A 20,477-nucleotide genomic window follows, 5' to 3' on the forward strand; every position below is an offset into this window, starting at 1 on the left:
GGTTTTGGCACCTGAATATCTATTTTTAAATTTGCGTATTTTATTAGATGAAATTTTTAGATTTTAAATACTTCTATACGCATTTTTGAATGTGTCAAGACCACCAAGAAAAGGTAATCACTACTAATCCCCATTGACAGAGTTAAATAATTATAATTGGATGGCACGAATATTTTGAGAATAAAATATAATCAAAAATCAAACTAAGGACAACATTTTAGTTCGGTGACAAACTCATCAATCCGGCCTAAGGTCCACACTTTCCGTAAAAACCGTACAGGTTAGACCCTTACCAGTTTCCAGGAATAAGCTGAGATCGGTGGCATAGGAAAAAAAAAAAAAAAAAACGGGACAAAACCAAAGTGTTGCTCTCGCAACACAATTGGAAAACTCGGAAACTTCTTATTTACTGCCATCTATTTAATACAAAGTGTTTTTATATTTATGTTCTAAAGAAATAGAAACCATTTTATTATGCTTTTGATTCAAACATGCTTTGATTCAAAAAATGTCAAGAAAAAGCTATAACAGTTGGATTACAATGCTGTCCAAGCCATTTTGACATAGATGGAAATGAAAAAGCGGACGAACTAGCAAAGGAGGCTACCTTGCTAGGCTCAATAAGTTCAGAATGCACGAATTTCTATTCAAAATATCGAAGGATTACCTGGCTATTAAAGAAATCAGAAATAAATCGGAACCTTGAAAAATCTAGTAATCGTTATGTAGAATATTTTAAAGGAAAGACTCCAAATAAAAAGTATATACCAATTACACGAAAAGCAGCAAACATTATATTTCGATTGAAAACCCAACATGCCGCGACAAAAGAACACTTGAAGAAATTAAATTTAAGTGAAACAAACATGTGTGATTGTGCAAGTGATATACAGTCCATTCGACACCTATTGGAAGAGTGCCATATCACACAAAACCTAAGGTCTGCAGTGAAACAAATATGCGACTCATTGAACTTCAGTTATGGTGAAGTGCCTATACTATTTCCCCCACAAAGTACAAGCCACTATGCCACTCTTATTAATAGAATAGGAAATGTACTTTCAGCTTCAAACCTTGCATGGATTTAGTTAGGATTTAAGTGGAATAAATAAAGAAATTGCATGGAGATTATGCACTTGCGTCTTCAGATAACCAATCAAGAAGAAGAAGAAGAAGAAAAAGATTCAAACAATGGTTTGTTGTGCATACATTTTATTAAACAGTTGGTGGTAACGAAACGAGGGGGGGGGGGCAAAGGAGTGGAACCTGTAAATTGGATTAATTTGCTGTTGTACGAAGTCAGTCTACACCTTAGATCCTGCTTGTTTTTACTCTTAGTCCTGGCTTAACCTTTCTCTTCACCTGTTTGCCAAATAGGGCCTACCTAAAATTATATATTTTTTCAATGACTTCTATCAAGTCATTTATCAGTGAGACCCAAAAACAATTAACCTCTTCAAGTGTCCAAATCTCTTGGTGTATAAATGCAAGTTCACTTGCATAAGAGTTGAGGCAGATTGTAGGAGGCCCAAATACAAGCCCTTTGACTGCTTGCTCTGTCCCTCCTGCAGCAAAAGGAGTAGGCAACTTCATAATTATATCATCAAAATCAGTGTCTGCACAATCAGGACATTCTGGAAAGATGAACTTTTCATTTAATTTGCAGAGGTAGTTTATTTTAGCTAATCTGTCACTCACTTCTTCAATCTCACCAACAGAATAAACAGCAGAGTTTGGTTTCTTTCCCACCACAAACCTAACAAGCAAAAAATTTCCTGAAGAAAATACTTTGTCAGTCTGAAGTTCACTGACACTTCCAATGTGCAAAGACTCATCATCCAAATTGTCTATGAGCTGCATATCTTTGTCTGAAATGCTATCTTCAACCTCCTTGTCAATGGAATGCTATCTTCAACCTCCTTGTCAATGGTATTATTGGGGGGGGGGATATTCAAATGAATTAGGTTTCCATTTCTTTTTCCTGCCCTTTGCATATGTAATCAAAATTAATTGATTAGGTAATTTATTTAAATGTAAGGTAAAGAACAACTTCAGTCAGTATGGGATTAACTCTATTCTGGAAAGCATTACAATTGTAAAGAAAATTAGTATTCATGTTTATTAATTCAGTGTATTACTATGTTTTTTTATATTTATGGACTCAATTCTCCTATGAAGCATAAATCTTGGGGGTTGGCTGAGGTGTAGTTCTCCACTTGGGGGAATTTTCTGCAGAGGAGGAGCAAATTTTATGTGAGGGAAATTTCCTTGAGTTTCTTTGCTTTTGAGATTGCTGAAGCATGTGGCAGGTAAGCTAGATATTAAAGATATTACTTTACACATACTAAATATATAGTTCAGAAATTGATAATAATCCAATGTGAGTAATAAAGATGAGTCTTGACTATTTCCTACTGACCAATCTTATTGCTTAGGCTGTGGGAGAACATGGTATCAGAGAAGGTAAAACTGCCCTAGACATAAACTATGCAGATGACTTGAGCGTTCTAAATGAAAATCTTAAAAAAAAATTAAATCTTGAAAGTTTTGAGATTTTATTGTGCTATGATAGGGTAAAATTATTGTTAAGAAGTTGCTGAGAACTAGAAAAAAATGAGCATGAAACTGGGTAATAAGAAAACTTTGGATAGCTTTACTTATGTGGGTAGTATGATCAGTAAAGAAGATGGATGCAGCAAAAATGTGAAAAGTAGAAAATTCAAGGTGCATGTTGTTTTGTTTTTTATTATTTGCAGTTGAAAAAAGTTGGTAAGAATAGTAAAATAAGTCTGTAAAATAATATTAGAATATTGGAATCCATGGTACTGAAAGTGATCAAATATGCCTCTAAGATGGGGTGTTTCAAAGTTTCAAGAAGACTTGTTGAGGTTTCCCAGAGGAATTATCTTGTTTGACTGATTGTATATCCAACATAAGCTATATGCAAAATATGGCTCAGTCCTACTTTCTAGGGTTATAATGAAAGAAAGATTAAGATGGCCAGGCCAAGTTTTACCAATAAAGGATGCCACATTGCCAAGGATTGTCTTTATCATCCATCTGGGGCCAAATAAAAAGTAAGCTGTCTCTCAATGGGGTGGGAAGAGGTTATAGGGAGGGATTCAAAGGAGCTACATAGAAGGGGAGAAGGGATGAAGCTATTAATAAATTGGGGTTGAGGATGAGCATGCTAGGCTGTTGGTCTCAGGAGACTTGGTACTATACTGGGCTCTTACTTAGTTTTTAGGTTTCAAAACACCTTATTTGTCTAAATCATACAAAGAAAACACTTGAAGAACATTACATGACAAAGGTATTTTATTTTAACTCCTTCTGTGCATAAAAGCAATTAGTTGTTTATGTGCACTTATTGATGATGTATGATTACATTCTGTGCATCTTAGAACTTTTTCATCTACAATGGAATTCTTGTTGTAAAGTTGTAAATGGTTGTCAAAATGAATTACTGATCTACCACCTTATCTTGCTGGCAAATGCAATTTAAGGTAATTACTTATTTGAAAAGATATCTAAATATAAAACAGTTCTTTGCATTAAACTGTAATTAAGGAGCAATGTAGCACAATAGTAACCAAAAATGTCCAAAAAGAATTGATATCAATTGACATATCAAAAGAATAGAATTTTTATCCTAAACATATAAGATTGATAAGTTTAAAGTTACCCATCTAAAGCTACAAGGCTTGGAAAATTTGCCTGATTTTTGGAAAAGGGAGGAAAGAAACCCTGAAAGTCAAGTAATCTTAGTGAAAATCACATCAACAGGTTTAACACATCAGAGAGCCCTACTGTATAGGTGTCAAGCTCCCATTTGAAAAATATGGAATTTTGTGTTTTTTTTTAGAAAAAAAAAATCATGGATCCATTGTTATTTGTTTGTTTTTCCCCCAGGGGGGATTGTATTGAAACCATAGTCCTATAACATCAGGAGAGAGCTGATTTTAAGTGAAATTAAAGTTCTAGTGCTCTTTTTAAGTAACCATAAAGATTAGAGGGTAGCTAGCCTCCCTCCCATGCCCTTTTCTCCCCAATTTAATTGGATCAAAATTTTGAGAGCCATCTTTTTCAACCCTTGAGGAATGGTCTTTAAGTTATGAAATTTGTCCATTGTTTACACGTAGTATTTGTTAGAATGTTTTGGTTGGGGGAGGGGTGAATTTTCCATGGAGAGAAGTTTCTGGGGGGTGTACTTTTCGAGGGAAGTTTTACATGGGGGAAATTGTCTAGAGTTCCTATGCATCAATATTTTTACTTCGTCTTACATTCTCTTTGCCAACTCAATTTTACAAGTAGAGATGTAAAGGGTAATTGTCCAGGTTAAGTTTTTCCTGGGGTTGAATTTTCTAGAGGATCTTTCCATGGGGGGAAATTTTCAATGGAGGGGGAAGCTGATTTCCCAGAATTATTGAAAAAAAAAAAAAAAACAATCAAAAATTGAATAAAAAATACAAGTTTTTTCAACTGAAAGTAAGGAGCAAGATTAAAACTTAAAAAATAGGAATTATTACATATATGAGGGGGGTCGCTCCATCCTAAATGTCTTGTTCTTTATGCTATAGTTTGGCTTTTTGTCCCAATTCTTTAAGAATGACCCCTGAAAGGTAAGGGCTGTTTAACTAGAACAATAAGAAGCTTTTTTAAAAGTACTAAAAAATTCTAGGGAAGAGCAAGGTATTGATGAGGGAGTAACTCCCCTCTTATATGTAATAATTCTTGTTGTTTTAAGTGTTAATGTTTCTCCTTACTTCCAGTTAAAAAAAACAAACTTGTTTTGTTTAATTTAATGTTTGTTTGAACTATCCTCACATGTGGCTGAAATACATGGGGAATTTTTAGAATTTTTCAATTTCTTTTTTTTCAATCTTGTTGAAATAACAATCTGAAAAGATACAATTTCATTTTACAAAAGAGTCAGCAAAAAAGATTTTTTTTTAGCATTGGGTCTTGCCCCTTCCAGAATTTGATTTTTTTTTGGGGGGGAGAGGGGGTATATCCATTGAAAGTGGCTTTTCTTGGAATTGTTATTGAAAAAACAAGAGAATTGCTTCCCCCATAGATTTTGAAAAATACAATCCCCCCTGATTTATGTGAACTGACGAAAATAATTTTAAATTGTATTTTTATCTTGCCAAATCAAAGTATTAGTCTGTGTATTTGAAGGTGAAAAAGATGCCTTGAAGAAAACAGCTGGAATGGCTGGGATGAAGGCTAAGCTTGGATTAGGTTCATCTGCAAAGAAGATTGACTCTCCATATGCCAAGTATACTCATGGAGGTCTATTATTGAGCTGCTCTCTTTGCAATATCTCGATTAAAAGGGAATTGTTTTGGACTGCACACATAAGTGGAAGACAGCATAGAGAAAATATTGCGAAGTTCCAGAAGCCACAAAGTTCAAGTAAAACTGCACTAGGTGTTAAAAGGAAGGCTGAATTTGATGACAGGCCTGCTGTCAAAAGGAAAGGTAAAATACAATTGGGTTAAAATACTCAGTTTACTAGATAAACTTAGACACTAAAGCCTGGACCATGTCTATTGTTTGTCACCTTGTTCTATTTAATTTTACCTATAAAATAAATCTCCATCAGGCTAAACAATCAATAGCTATGGAGGTACAGACCCAAAGTTTTGAAACTGTTGTAATGACAGGAGAGGAATTCTTTGTGTGAAACTTAGTATTTTAGGATCAAGTAAAGTGTTCAGATTGCTTGGGTAGTAGAGGGGTACAGCTGAATTAAAGGGAAAATTGTGGTCTTATTTTAGTATCAGGTAAAGTTTTCAGATTGCATGGGTAGTAGAGGGGTACAGCTGAATTATTAGTCGAATATGTGGTTAATTATAAGTTGACTATGTGTCTGTGTGTTTTTAATGGAATCATAGGATACATATTTATTTTGGGAAAATTAATATTCCAAAGACCTTTCCTTTAGAAAATCTTTATACATTTCAAATGGTTTACAAATTCTTGTGTTATTAAGGTTTTTTTCTTTTAGGTTTTTGCTTAAATGTCCCTTGTATTTATTATTTGAGTGTATTTTGACTCTACTTGTATGAAAATTGGAAGTAGCTGCTGCTTGTGTGTGTAGAAAATTTTTAAATCCCATTAGAAAACCGCCAATTTACAAGACCACTCTCAAGTTAGAGGTGGTTCAACCCAGGGTTCTATTGGATGGTGAAATATGAACCAGTTGCCTCCTTCTGACTTTGCTTACGGGTTAACCTTCAGGAGGAGATTTGACATAACTAAAATGTGTGAAAAATGCCTTTGAGCGTGTAATGACTGCAAGGATATATCTTCCATACTTTGACTTACTTTCCCCAAAATTAGTTATACCCTTTGCAAGATTGAGTCCTGGCTTTGTTACCGCTGGCAAAATAGCTACTACTGATTTATGTTCAAATAAAACTGTTTAATTTAAATCTTACTAAAAAAAAGGTAGAGGCTTGGTCATGTTATGAAAACTTTCAAAAATAATTCTCAGCAATATATGGGAGCAATTTTGGTTTGTACTCAAGTATAGTTTGTCTTTTATTAAATATGAAATTTATCTCTGATCTTATCTGTAGACAATGAAAAAAAAAAAAATTCTTTTTGCAGGGGTGAGCTGGAATGAACTCTATGCAGCATTTTTCTATTGCTCTTTATATCCTATTCTTACATTTCTCTTTGTATTTTTCAGAAACTTTACCCGAAGATTTCTTTGATAAATCTGACTCAAGGGCAAAACCGGTGTCATCTTTTGTGAAACCAAAATCTATTTTGAAAAATAAGCCAACTGCAGTGCACGATAGTAAGCTACCAACGACATCTATGCCCGCGCTAGGTAAGTTATATTGAAATCGTTAAAATTAAGCTAGTATAGCTGTAGAAGTAACATAAACATGATAATAGTGTTAGATCGTTGTTTCTACTTTTAAAACATCCTGCACATATTGCAGTTTCAGATTGTAAGTCTTGCCTTTTAATGTTTTTATTATATTTTGGAGTATTTAAAAAAAAAGTACCTCACTTCCTCTAGAAATTTTTCGCATGTGTTGCAATTGATATAGCTTGCCTCTAGTATTTACTATTTCTTCCATCAAAATCAGTCATGCCTGCTGTTAGGACACTCTCTTATATTTTTAAGGATAAGCCAAATATCAGATGATATCTGCTCAAGAACTTTAAAACCATCAACTTTTTAAGGAAGAAGAATCACCAATAGAATTCGAAATTTCAATCTTTGGTGATGGTGAAATCTCAACAATAAAATAAAGAAATTTTCCGGCTTTAGCTGTGAATTTTGCCATAAAAATTTCTGGTTTGGTCCGTTGTTTTGAAATGACAGTTTTGTAACTGTGTCAAACGTGAAACTTTTACTGTGTTTGCCATATTTGCCATCAATCCCCAAGATAGGTATGTTTTAGTAAGATCAGATTTGTAATTACCTAATCTGTCAGTGCATTTGAAATAGTGTTTCTCCGTTCAAAATATCTGTCACGCCACAGAAGACAAAATCCATACAAGAAAAAAAGAATGCAGTAGATTCCTTGGAAATTGACGGAGAAACAGGAGGAACGGGAAGATTGCTGTTGGATGCAGAAAGTCCATTGCAAGAAGCTTAAAAACAACGTTTCGCAGTTTGGAAACTCGTAATTTTATTTTATATTAGTCATTTCTACTACTGAGGTCAGATTAATTTGGTGGCTTGTAGATCCATACAACTACAGTTTTAAAATATTTGCTATGCATATGAATTTGTTATATCCCTTATAAGATTGTGACTAAATCTGACAATTTAAAATTGTTGCAAGACAAGCTTTTGAGACGAAAAATGAAGCTTTCTTGGCCAATGGGGATTTCTGTCTTATTGCTGTCCTGCTCGCTCCTGCATGAACTTTGTCTTCCTCTCTGTTCAGAATTTTACATCGTACTTGTGTTAGACATTGGAGGTATTTTTTTAGAGTTAGGGTCTTAGCAACTTTAAAACTGTCACTTATGTATGTCAACTTCACTGAACAAAAGTCATGGTTTTAACGTGACTTGGATAATCTTTTTCTATTTCACTAAGCACTTCAAAACTGTTTCTTAAAGATATGGTAGTGTGTTGTTAGTTGTTTCTGACCATTTTGCGTTCAAATTTGGCTTTCCTACCAAGAAATAAGACGGACATTTCGGCATTTGTAAAAAGCAATAAATTGAAACAAAGAAAACAATTGGGACAGGCTCTTAGCGTCAAACATAGCAAAGCTCTTCATTTTCATTTGGAGCGTTAGTGTTTGATAAAGGAATGAGACTAAAAAGGATCCAAAATTATATGCAGAGTTTTAAATAAGATGTATGTTTCTTCTTATTTTCAATACTTAGCTTATAAATATTATGCAAGGCAAGGGTCAGGATTAACTGAACCTTGGGAAGAATGTTTTCATTTCTAACACTTGTTTCTTGGACTATGCTTTACGTAGAAAATTTTGTGTCTCAAAACCATTTTAAAAAAATTTGCTTTTCTAAAAAATAGGTACCAGGTATGACAGCTTGGCTATCATAGCAGCACACAGGAGCGTTGCGGCCAAGGGAGAATCCCTCACCCCCCCCACACACATATTCGAAGATCCCCATGGAAGAATTGAAAATGGGAGTCTCTCGTATTTCTCCTGACCCTCACCATAAGGTTGGACTTAAGTATGTCTATATTCTGACCCCAATCCGAAGAGTTGAACTTAAATGCACTAATATTGGCTATATTATTCTGTTTCTCTGTTTTTGCTAATGATCATTTTAATTTGGTACTTCGTAAACCCAGTTGACAAAGTTCACTTTTTACATTTCTTTGGATTTTTGCGTAAAAACACCCGATTGATATTTAATTACAGTCTTAAAAATTATCCCTAAAAACAAGAGTTAACTTAATAGTACCAACAGTAGCGAATAATATGTTTTGACTTTAACATATAAAATCATTTCTTTAAGTCAATTTTCCAAATTTTTTAATAAAATCTACCAGGGTACATTTTTTATATTGAAGAACATAGATGAAGGTGGAAATCCTAGATAGTCTCCCCTCTCGATCTCTCAATCTCCTCTGGATAGTCTAGTCTCACCTGTCAAATTAAGGTGGGAAGATAAATCCAGAATTAGGCTCTTTAGATAGAATGAATGTTAAAAAAATGGATGATGCTATTTTTTTGAAGTTTATTTACCGCTCCCTTGACAAGTATTTCGCTTCAGGAATATTAAGGAGAAAGATACGCTTCCAAAAATGTAATCACTTTAGAAAATTGTTCAAGAAAATTGATGGAAAAAAATGGGCTAAAGAGGGGAAATAACTAGGTTGTATCAAATTTATGAGACACGTGTTCTTGCATTCTGGGAATGTCGCAGGTGTTAGTCTGCCCTATTCCATATTAAATGAAAAAAAAACAAGATTTTTAACTGCAAGTAAGGAGCGACCTTAAAACTTAAAACGGACAGAAATTATTCCGTTTATGAAAAGGGTTGTCACCTCCTCAATTCCTCGCTCTTTACACTAAAGTTTGACTCTTTCTAACAACTTTACTTTAAAAAAAAAACAAAAAACTTTAGCGTAAAGAGCGAGGCGTTGAGGAAGGGACAACCCCTTTCATCAACGGAATAATTTCTGTTCGTTTTAAGTTTTAATGTTGCTCCTTACTTGCCCTTAAAAAACTTGTTTTTTTTTTCATTTAATTTCTGAGCGTTTTTGAATTAATACATCTTTTGATTTTGGCTCACCGCACATGAATAATTAAAACGAAATTTGTCTATTAATTTATTTATCTTTAGCTAAATGGCTTTCTTATAGTTTTGACCGGACGATTTTGAAAAAAAGGTGGGGGAGGAGGTCTAGTTGCACTCCAATTTTTGGCTACTTAAAAAGGCAACTAGAACTTTTATTTTTTACGAAGGCTTTTATTAGTAATAAATATACGTAACTTACGAATTAACTTACGTAACGAAATTCTATATTTGTATATTTTTATTACGTATATGAAGGGGTTCCCCCCCCCCTCGTCAATACCTCCCTCTTTACACTAAAGCTTCAACTTGGTCCCAATTCTTTAAGAATGACTCCTGAATCACAAACACCGTTAAATAAATAGTTGAAATTACTAAAAATACTTTAGTCTAAAGAGTGAGGTATTGTGGAGGAGACGAACCTTTTTATATACGTAATAATTTCTGTTCGTTTTAGGTTCTAATGCTGCTCCATACTTCCACCAGAAAAGAACTTTTTTTATTTATTTTCCCATTGTTCTTATAGATAATACTAGAAAATCCTGCGGCCCCTTCATGGAAATTTTCTTCCTTCATGATACATTCTTCCATGGAACAATCCTCCCACGTAACCCCCTCCCCCGACCCCCTTTAACGTAAAAAAGTCTCCCTGAAATCGTCTGTACACGTCCCAATAACCATTACTTTATTTAAACAATCGTCAAAGTTTGTAACTTGCAGTCCCTCCCTAGGGGACTGTGGGGGAGTCAGTCGTCCCCAAAGATATAAGTATTAGGTTTTTCGACCATGCTGAAAAAAATGGCTATCTAAAAATTTTGATACAGTAATTTTGGGGAAAAAATAAACGTGGAAGAGGTCTTAGGTGCCCTCCAATATTTTTGGTCACTTAAAAAGGCCACCAGAACTTTTCATTTCCGGTGGAATGAGCCCTGTCTTGACATTCTAGGACCACTGGGTCGATACGATCACCCCTGGGGAAAAGAAAAAACAAAAAAATAAATAAACAGGCTTCCTTGCTCTACCTTTTTGCAAAAAATACAAAATTCCAAATTTTTGTAAATAGGAGCTTGTAACTTTTACAGTAGGGTTCTCTGATACGCTGAATCTCATGGTGGTATTTTTGTTAAGATTCTTTAACTTTTAGGGGGTGTTTTCCCCTATTTTCTAAAATAAGGCAAACTTTCTTAGGCTTGTAACTTTTGATGGGTAAAAATAAACTTGAAGAAACTTATATATTTAAAATTAGCGTAAGAATGCGATTCTTTTGATGCAAAAATTGGTCGCTCCTTACTACAGTTCGTTACCACGAACTGTTTGATTAGGAAACCCGTATTTCACTTAGAAATGATTTTAAAGTACTAAAGTAATAGATGTATTCGAAGAAAAAGAATAGCTTCCTCTTCCGGAGTACATTCCGCTTTCTATGCATGATGTTTAGTAACCGCAAAGATTTGTCTATATTTTTTTCTAAGAAGAGTTGCTGAAGCTTTGTCTTGTAGCTTTTTCTCTTTTTTTTTTCTTTTTTTAATTTTAAACTTACCATTCAGAGGCCAAATAGATGCAAACCAATAAGTTTAAAGATTTCAGTGCTAGAGGGTTTGATCGATTGTAACTTTTTACTTCCTTAAGGATATTCTCTAAATGACAAGCTTATGCATAAAGAAGATTACCGTGATATCTTTCTTTTTTTCACTAGGACTTCTGGGCTCAATATCATCACAACTATCTCTAAGGAGCTATTCTACAAAACCAAAACCAAAAACTATATGATAGAAGTCTTGTTTATTGTAACAAGACATGTATTTCGTAGTTTTCCCATGGATTGTACTGATATGGTTTTATTTTGTTACACTGATGACGCGCTCTGAAATCTGGCATATTGACCATCTAGTTCTAACCTAGAACTCTAGGGTCTAGGTTCTAACCTAGAGTCACGCAGACATCGACCTATGTTTCTATCAACCCAAAGCTGAGTTTGTTGTTTTTTAACTCCGTCGTTACCTAATACCCCACTACGCCTATAGTCTTCATTCGTAATCATTAAGAGGGTGAAAGTTTTCCTGGATCGAAACTTAAGCATGTCGGTGTCACTTTCAGTGGTTACTTGAGACGGTCAAAGCTACTCGTTGTTGAGTAAGTTATTTTTGGCTCTACTGAGTTACCATAAAGTGGTAGCCTACAAAGTTTATATGTATATTATGACAGGTCTATTCTTTGTAGTTGCAATCCCGATAATCTACTACATTTTTCCCGTATGACACTGCTTACTAGTACCGAAAATCTTTGATTGCTAGTTGAAGTTCGTTGGATTCTCATAACGACATTTATGAATCCTGGCCAATTTATCTTTAACAACTTTTGAAGTACGCAGTGTGGCAAAATTTTAGGGTACATTTGATCACAAAAAGTATGTATTGCGTTGTCTATTATTTTAGAAATGCCGAAAAACCGTCGCTTCAGATTTGTCTACAAACGGTGATCTATAGGTCGTAAAAAATTAAGCGAACTCAAAATCATATAGAAACTTTGAAACCTATGGCAAACTGCTTCTTTTGTTGGATTGTAAGTCTTTTTCGTGGAATTGTAAGTCTCTTTCTCGCCCAAGTTAAGAATTACGCGGGGCTTTCCAAATTGTACGTCGTATTCATCAATCTGGTACGAGATCATAACTATGCTAAGGTTCGAGCTTTTCCACGTTCTCTCATTAGACTGAAATTGGCAGCAGAAAAAAAGGTGAAACCGAAGTTTTTTTTTCCCGCAACACAACTAGACATGAATACAATCGATTTACTTTTAACAATTTGCTTAACAGAAAAAAAAATCCTAGGTTTTATTAATGAAAACAAAAGTAATTTTCAGATACTCTATTGCAAAAACAAACCTGAAATTTTAACACACCACTTTAGAAATGTCTCTGAAATAATGATTATTGAAGCACACTTTATATCTAAAAACGCATTAATTTACAATTAGGCCTACCACCCATAAATTGATAGAAATACTGGAAAAACTATCTTAGTTCTCTATTTGATAACGCTGATCAAGAAGAAGATATATTAGATTTTGTAATTTGATAACTCTACAAATTGTCATTTTGTTCATAGTTTAGTGGAAGAACGGATAATTGTAGACACAAAATTTCAAATATTCCTATGAAATTTAATGAAACTGGGCAGATTTTTTCCGATACGTAAGATGAAGCCCCTTTTAGCAGGTCTCCTAATGCACAATTTTATATAGTCTTTATTCAAAATTCAGAATAGATTTATCACAATTTGCCTATTTTCGAAGGTCACCGTAAATTTCAACTGGATATTGTAATTTTTTAACGTATTTTAGAGATAGGCAGTTGAGCGTGGTCAATGAAATCTTCAGAGATACCAGGATTTAATATTTGAGCTGATTCCTGAAGTTTCATTCATCCGACTGTACTACTCCCTTTAAAATATCAAAGAAAGTTCATCCGGCAAGCAATATTTAACCCTGTGTCATAAGGGGTAACACTACTAGTGACGCAAAAGGAAGTTTTCTGGAATGTCTGGTGTACAGTTTAGATTTTGTAGCCAATTCCTAGTGAAGTGGTCCAATAATTTTTCCATTTTCGAAAATAAGTGGAAATAATTATTTCTCTCATTATGTATTTTTGCAAAATAATTATCTTATGGAGAAAACTGTATTTATTCAAACATTCTAGACTCAATTTTTAAACTAATCTTTTGAAACCTGATCGCAGCTATAAAAAAAAAAGTCGAAGATACGAAAGAACTTAGTAGTAGAACAATTTTATTAGAAAAAAAAAATATTTCTTAATCAATAGCACAACATAAGCGAAGCTTGCGAGGCTGTGCTAAATTCAAAGAAAAAAAAGATTTGGTAAGTCCAAGGTGCCAGACAGGGCAAGCATGTTCAAGACAAGGTCTTATATAAGAACAATAAATTATTTTAAGGTTCTGGATTGATATGGAGAACCGTTTAAGAAGGGAGAAAGATCTAAGTAGAAAACCACATGTTTTAAATAAGTGAAAAGAGTGAGATTTCCATTTAAGGTCATTGTCCAAGTGCACACTAAGTAGCTTAACCTTGTTTAAGTTTGGGATGCAAAGGTAATTATTGATTGGGGGTATATTTTTTAAAAAGGAGAATAACATTAAACTGCTTTTCAGTATGCTCAGATTGAGTTTAACATTGGCAAGATCATTCTTTAAGTTGTTAATGAGTGAGTCAAGTTTAACGCCCAAAGTGTTTGAGGTTTGACAAAGGTTAGGTAATGTCAAATCATCCGCAAATTTAAAAGTTTTGTCAAAGTTTGGTAAAACATTGTTAAAAACAATTAAGAATGCTAAAGGACCCAATTTAGTCCCTTGGGGTGCTCCACAGGATATCGAGGTAAAACCTGATGAATCTCCGTTAGGGAGGACTACACATTTGCTCACGACCAGATAAAAAACTAGCTACTACACGTAAAACAAAATCACTGACACCTAAAGCCCTTGCATTATCAATAACTGTCTGATGATCCAAGTTGTCAAAGGCTTTACTAATATCAGCAAAAACAGCTTCAACGTAGGAACTACTTAACTCAAGATGTTTGAAAACAGTGTCAAGTATATAACATAAACAATGGGCGGTGCTAGGATTCGGCCTAAAGCCAAACTGATTTAGGTTAATTTTATCTTGAATATCATCAAAGAGGAAATTGTAAATAAAACTTTCAAAAATTTTAGAGAAAATAGAGGTTTTTGATATTGGTCTTAAGTCAGAGGGGACTTTTGGGGTCTTGTTTTTTGGTATAGGTAATATAAAAGCTCGTATAAAACACAATGGAGAAATACCATCTACAAAACATTGGTTAAAAATTGCAGTTAGAGGTACGCTTAAATAATGGGCACATTTCACAATCAATTTGGTAGGGATATCACCTGGGTAAACTGACATATTTGTATCATGATTTTCGAGTTTAAGCTGGGTCTGATGTATTCCAATCACAGGAATGTCACTCACTGCACTGTTGGCCGGCATATTTTGGAGTGGCGGGTGAGTTTTACAAGTTGAAGTAAAATAATCGTTCATGATGTCTGCACTCACCGGGTTGCCATTACTATCCAGTAAGAGAAACTTAGAAGAGACCTTTCCCATGAGATCTTGGGTACATTTGTGGAAATTCTTAGGGTTCGAATACAGTAACTTATTGAGCACGTGAGCACCATGCTCTTTTCTTGCTTTACGAATTTCACTAATAACAATGTTTCGAAGTTTTTGAGATTCCTGGAAAAATCCTTCCTTAAAGAGTCTATCAAGTTCATATATTAGGCACAAATTTTTTTATTTATCCATGGTTCAGCTGAAAACTTAGAAGCCATTTCATCATCATTGGTAAGACATAGGATATTGGCCCAGGATTTGGAGCTAAGTTTTACTTTGAAATGGGCAATCTTCTCGTCGGTAATGGGTCTATATGAATAAGTGATCAATGGTTTAGGGGGGAAAGGATGATAAAGGGGTCCAAAAGATGCATACATGGTCACTTGCCCTTAATGGAGGGGCTATTTTCGGGGCACAGTAGTAATCTTCAACGTTGGTAAAAATCAAGTCTAGGGTTTTATCACTACGTGTAGGTGACTTGACTACCTAGTCAAGACTAAGAGCAGCGCTAAGTCACTTTTGGTCTAGCTCATTAAAATCACCACATAATGTAATTGAAGCATAGGGGTATTTGTGGCGAATTCTGTCAGGATAAAGTTGCAGATATGCCGTCAGCTCCTTCTTAAATCCACTACGGGAAGGGTAATAAATAATGCCAAAAATCATGCAAGATACTTCTTTTGAGAGGTATTTGGGTCTGGTCCAGAGCCACAAAACTTCAGTTTTGGAGTTGTTCTCTATTTCAGAAAATGATAGAATCCGATTTGGGAGGGTACACTTACAAAAAAAAGCAACTCCTCCACCATGAGATAGAGGAATACCATCTTTGTCCAATCTGGGCTTAAAATGGGAGTCATAATTAGGAATCGAGCAAGAATCTTCTGTAGCAGACCATGTTTCTGTAGGGCAAGCAATATCAATCTGGTATTTGCCAAGAATAATTTGTAGTTCCTCCGTTTTATTTACTAGTGACCTTACATTCGCAAGAAGGATTCTAGGAAATGAGTAGGAGTGACGTATCGTACCAGGGTTATTGGCAAACACTTTCTTAGCCGGGTTTACTTTCCGTTTGTCAGCAATAGAGCTGCTGCTCATAGTCTTTGCTCAATTAGTTTTTTGGTACTCTTGAGAGAGGTTCACTAATACTACCAGCTGTTCTACACCGTTTTGGTACATAATTGCATAAGAACTACCAGCTGTTCTAAACCGTTTGGGTACATCATTGCGAAAGAATGTTTGTAGGCTTTTTCTTTTCACATAAGACATTTGCACAATCTGTCTTTTCAGAGCAATTTCTGATTCTGGCAGCTGAATTAGAAGGGGCTGGTATCTTGAAACAGAGTTCTGAGTGGTTGGTTTTTTCTCCCCCAGCCTGGTTGCCTTTAATATTGTTGGCACTGGAAGTTGAAGCTGGTTTTGAATTATTTGCTTCACTTGAGTTACATCATCAACTCCTTCTTGTTCCGGTAAATTTTTTACAATAATATTCATTTTTCTCCGTTGTGCTTCAAGATGGCAGAAGGTTTCTTCCCTTACGATTTGTTCTGATGCTTGTTGTCGTTTGAAAAGTCTAGAAAAAAATCCATTGAAAATTCCACTCTTTCTAATACGTATGCGTATTGTTGGGATTTGTTCTGATGCTTGTTGTCGTATGTTGGGATTTGTTCTGATGCTTGTTGTCGTATGTTGTCGTATGTTGGGATTTCTTCTGATGCCTGATGTCGTATGTAGGGATTCGTTCTGATGCGTAGTTGAATTGGTTGTATGTTGGGATTCTTTCTGATGCTTGTTGTTGCATGTTGGGATTCGTTCTGATGTATGTTGGAATTCTTTCTGATGCTTGTTGTCGTATCTTGGGGTTCGTTCTGATGCTTGTCCTATATTGGGATTCGTTCTGATGCTTGTTGTTGCATGTTGGGATTCGTTCTGATGCATGTTGTCGCATGTTGGGATTCGTTCATGTGCTTGTTGTATGAAAATTCTATTGAAAATTGTAGAATAAAATCTATTGAAAATTTCACTCTTTTTTTCTGACATGTTCACTTTAACGATTTTGATAATCAAATGATACTGACGCATTTGCAGTTCTTGTTTTTATTGGCGGGATGACGTCATTAAATACTGATGTCATTATCATAGTTTTTACCTTTACCGTCATATATAGTTGTAGCTCCGATTATGACGTCATTCTTCATCTTGTATATGAAGATGGATGTTGTTTTTGTCAAGAAACAGATTTAATGTCACAGATTTGCAGTCTCACAACTGCACCACGAAACAGGAGATAAAAATTAAAAAAGTGGTAAGAGGCTTTGGCAGTCTTCCAACAGGAAATACTCCTGAATCAGAGCTAGGTCATGGGGCTGCAAGAACTGTGAAAGAATTGGGATTCGATCCGTAACTTTTCCATTAATGTTCCATGACAAAATTTAGCATCTGAATCTCATTTTGACCTAGATTTACCTTTCAGCAGAGCCAGTGCAATAGGGCATTTGTAACTGTAACATGGGTGACTGTCTGATTTGCAAAGAGCGCATTTTTTGGGTTTCTGGCAGGGGGCTGTAAGTATAAAATATATGTGTTTTTAATATATAAAACTGATAGAGACAATAGCTTTTATAGTAAAATTGTGCTTTCTAAATAGAATTTCTTAAATGTTTTAAAGATAAGTGGCTGAGCTAGTTGAATTAAGCTTTTACAGATTATCAAAATTTGATATTTGATCTAATTCCAGCAAGTTCAGTTTACTAGTCTGACAACTTTCTTTGAACTTAAAAAAATGTCTGGAAAGCGATTTTTTACCTTACGAATCAATTGTCAGTACATAGGCTGTCTAGCACTAGATACTTTTAAAAGGCGAGTTTATTTGTTGCATTTGAAGTAACTATTTTCTCCTCTTTACCTCTTCTATTTCTCCATATCTCTTTCACATCTTTTGAGTTTGATTTTCTAAATTGACTTTAGCTATTGTTGTTAATATTTCACTATTTACGCATTACAGCTAATTCTTTATAATATTAATCATATTATATAGATAGTGGCAATCATGTTTCGGGTAAGCAAAATGATTTTCTTGAATATTTTAAAGATGGGCTGGGCTGTTATAATTACATCAAGTTTGAGTATTGCTGCGCTTGAATTGTAATTTTTGTGTTCATGTGTTTCATGAACACATCATGTGTAATTTATTCATGTGTTTCAATAGTTTAGTGGTAATCACGTCTCTTTACTTATTGTACGTCTCCATCTTGTTCTAAGCAAAAACCCTTCAGTTTATCCTGTCTTCTGTTGTTGTAAATTGTGAATGTGTGTTAAAACTGAAAAATTAAAGAACTAAAATCTTAAATATATTATAAAGTTTCATAACCTTAAATACACTTAATTAAAACCATCACAATCTATTTCACCCAATTCTCTCCCCAGTAGGCAGAGGGGGTGCTTGCCCTGTGTACAGATATTTAGGGGTGCAAAATTTCAAAAAAATAATCTAACGGTGATAATCGTTCTGTAATTTTTGAAAATTTATTAATAAAGTACAGGGTGCAGTTAATAAAATAAAATGAAATAAATTGTTAATTAATTAGTAAAATACTATATGAACAAAATTCTTGTATTATATTCGCGAAATTTCTGTTTATCTGTTTTCAGAGTTGTTTCTAGTTTTACTGCATCCCCCCCCCCCGTCCACTACCCTGACTTTCTACATTTCAAAAGTATCCTTTTTCGTGTTTTCACTGAAAAACTAGAAACATTGCCCTTCCTAGGTTTGGAAAAATAGCTTTTTGTTATCTACATTAAGAAAAAAGAAACAGGAAAAAATCCTTGCCCGATGAATTGACATCCTGTTTTTGAATAGATTAATTTCAATCTCAGTCTTTAGTCACCTCTTTTATTTTAGGCTCTTGGAATTCGTGACGAATTTGTACAGCGTTCGATACTAGCTTGTGCAGAAGAATTGTGTGATCAGGCGAAGAAAGAGAAGTCTGAGGAAGTACCTGATACCCTGCTGGTGCCCGCTTCGCAGCACCGTCTCCAGGAAACAACTTTTGATGAACTAACCCCATGTGACAAATGTCACAAATTCCTTAGGGGATTACTACACCAGGTATTGATTTGTCAATGTAAGTTCTATATTTGTTCAAACCTACGTGAAGAAAGATAATCCAAGCTACTCAGGGTAAATTTATGGCCGAACCCCCCCCCCCCCTTCCCCAGTGGGCAAAAGTGGTTTAATCAACATAATTAAATTAGTCATAAATGAAAAATACAAATAATAAATTTTAAAATAAATTATGAATTAGTTAACAAAATGTAAATAATTTTGTTAATAAATAACAATTTTGTTAAAATTTATCCTGAAAATGCCATGGGCCCAAGAGTGGCCAGAACTGCCACTGCCAGCGTATCTGAAGGTTTTTACGGATCTCCATTTTTTCCAAGAATTTTGCTGCTTGTTTTTCCGAAAAAAACTTGGTTTGTAACAAAGAATTATTTGAGCTTATCATTAATTCCTCATTAACTTTTGATTCTCAATGTTGTCTTGTTTGACAAACTTGTTTTAGTGTTCTCTCCTTCATAGACTGTCTTCACTTTTAAATTTACTATAATATTTAATACGTTCTTAATAAAAGTCGAAGATTTTAAAATAAAAACAGAACAGGAATATCGCTTGGTGACTTACACCAGCGTTGCCAATGCAGTTCAATGGCACTATTTTTGGGACTACTTAGAGGTTCGGGTGCAATTTGGTACATCAAAGTTCTTCCACCCACCTCTTAGGAATGTAAGCAAAACAAAGGGGATTTTCATCCAATACTAACTTGGCACATAAAGGAATCTCCAAGAATTTCTAGAATCTTTACGCGAGAAAAAGGCGCCCCAAATTTGTTTCTTAGAGAAATGAAGGTGTGAGCAAAAAAACTACTTGCTTTAAAACACTGACCTTTGCTGGTTTTTATTAAAAATTTATTTTGTTCTTTTTTTGGCTTTCATTGATTTGATTATATTGACATTGCCGAGGGGTTGTCAACTTTCCGCTGCCCGTTGTACACCTGTGAGTGCCGCCGTACAGTTCAGCCGTGGCGTAGTCCTGTCCATGCTTTGCACTGTCCCAGAACGCTTGCGACATTTCCGCCACGCTTGTCATGCGCCACCTCGCGTACTTGATTTCAGAAATTTAGGGCTCCCTTGGGGTTTACTTCGTCTGCCTTGTTATAAATATGAAAAAAGAAAATCCTTCCGTTTTACATAATTCACGTTTAGCTAACAAACCTTAAACGCAATCTAAGGGTCTTTTATGCTTAACTCAGGAATATACATCGGGTGTAATACGTAAACATCTTAATAAAGAGAGGAATTCAAGAGATGGGTCTGTACGTTCCCTTACATTATTTACGCCATCAACGTATTGATTTCAAACATGTAGGAATAATCCATCATTTTGCTGTGAAACTTTGTATTTCCAGTCACAAAAACGGTGATGGATAGTTCGTTTTCTTCTAGTGTTTTTATCATTTAAAACATTTTTTACTATTTTCGATCTATTAATTTCTATATTGTACAATAAAGTTGAAATTAAAAAA

At 34.6% G+C, this 20,477-nt stretch overlaps 1 protein-coding gene across 6 annotated transcripts in view; it reads left to right on the plus strand.

Annotated features, from left to right (window-relative positions):
- The first annotated feature begins 70 nt into the window (after positions 1–70).
- Positions 71–20,477, plus strand: part of LOC136040548 (uncharacterized) — a 41,649-nt gene continuing 21,242 nt past the window's right edge. Inside the window, exons 1-5 of one of the 6 annotated variants that reach the window (XM_065724752.1) lie at positions 71–1,194; positions 5,182–5,484; positions 6,701–6,844; positions 16,183–16,361; positions 18,794–19,000. In XM_065724752.1, coding sequence (XP_065580824.1) covers positions 1,122–1,194; positions 5,182–5,484; positions 6,701–6,844; positions 16,183–16,361; positions 18,794–19,000 — 906 coding nt within the window. In that variant the 5' untranslated portion in view covers positions 71–1,121. Of the gene's footprint in view, positions 1,195–1,218; positions 1,299–1,341; positions 1,669–1,697; positions 2,310–5,181; positions 5,485–6,700; positions 6,845–16,182; positions 16,362–18,793; positions 19,017–20,477 lie in introns of those variants that run through there. The other 5 variants (XM_065724753.1, XM_065724754.1, XM_065724756.1 and 2 more) reach the window with 5 other exon arrangements.

Source organism: Artemia franciscana, chromosome 21 (genome assembly GCF_032884065.1).
Source record: "Artemia franciscana chromosome 21, ASM3288406v1, whole genome shotgun sequence".
Lineage (NCBI taxonomy): Eukaryota > Metazoa > Arthropoda > Branchiopoda > Anostraca > Artemiidae > Artemia > Artemia franciscana.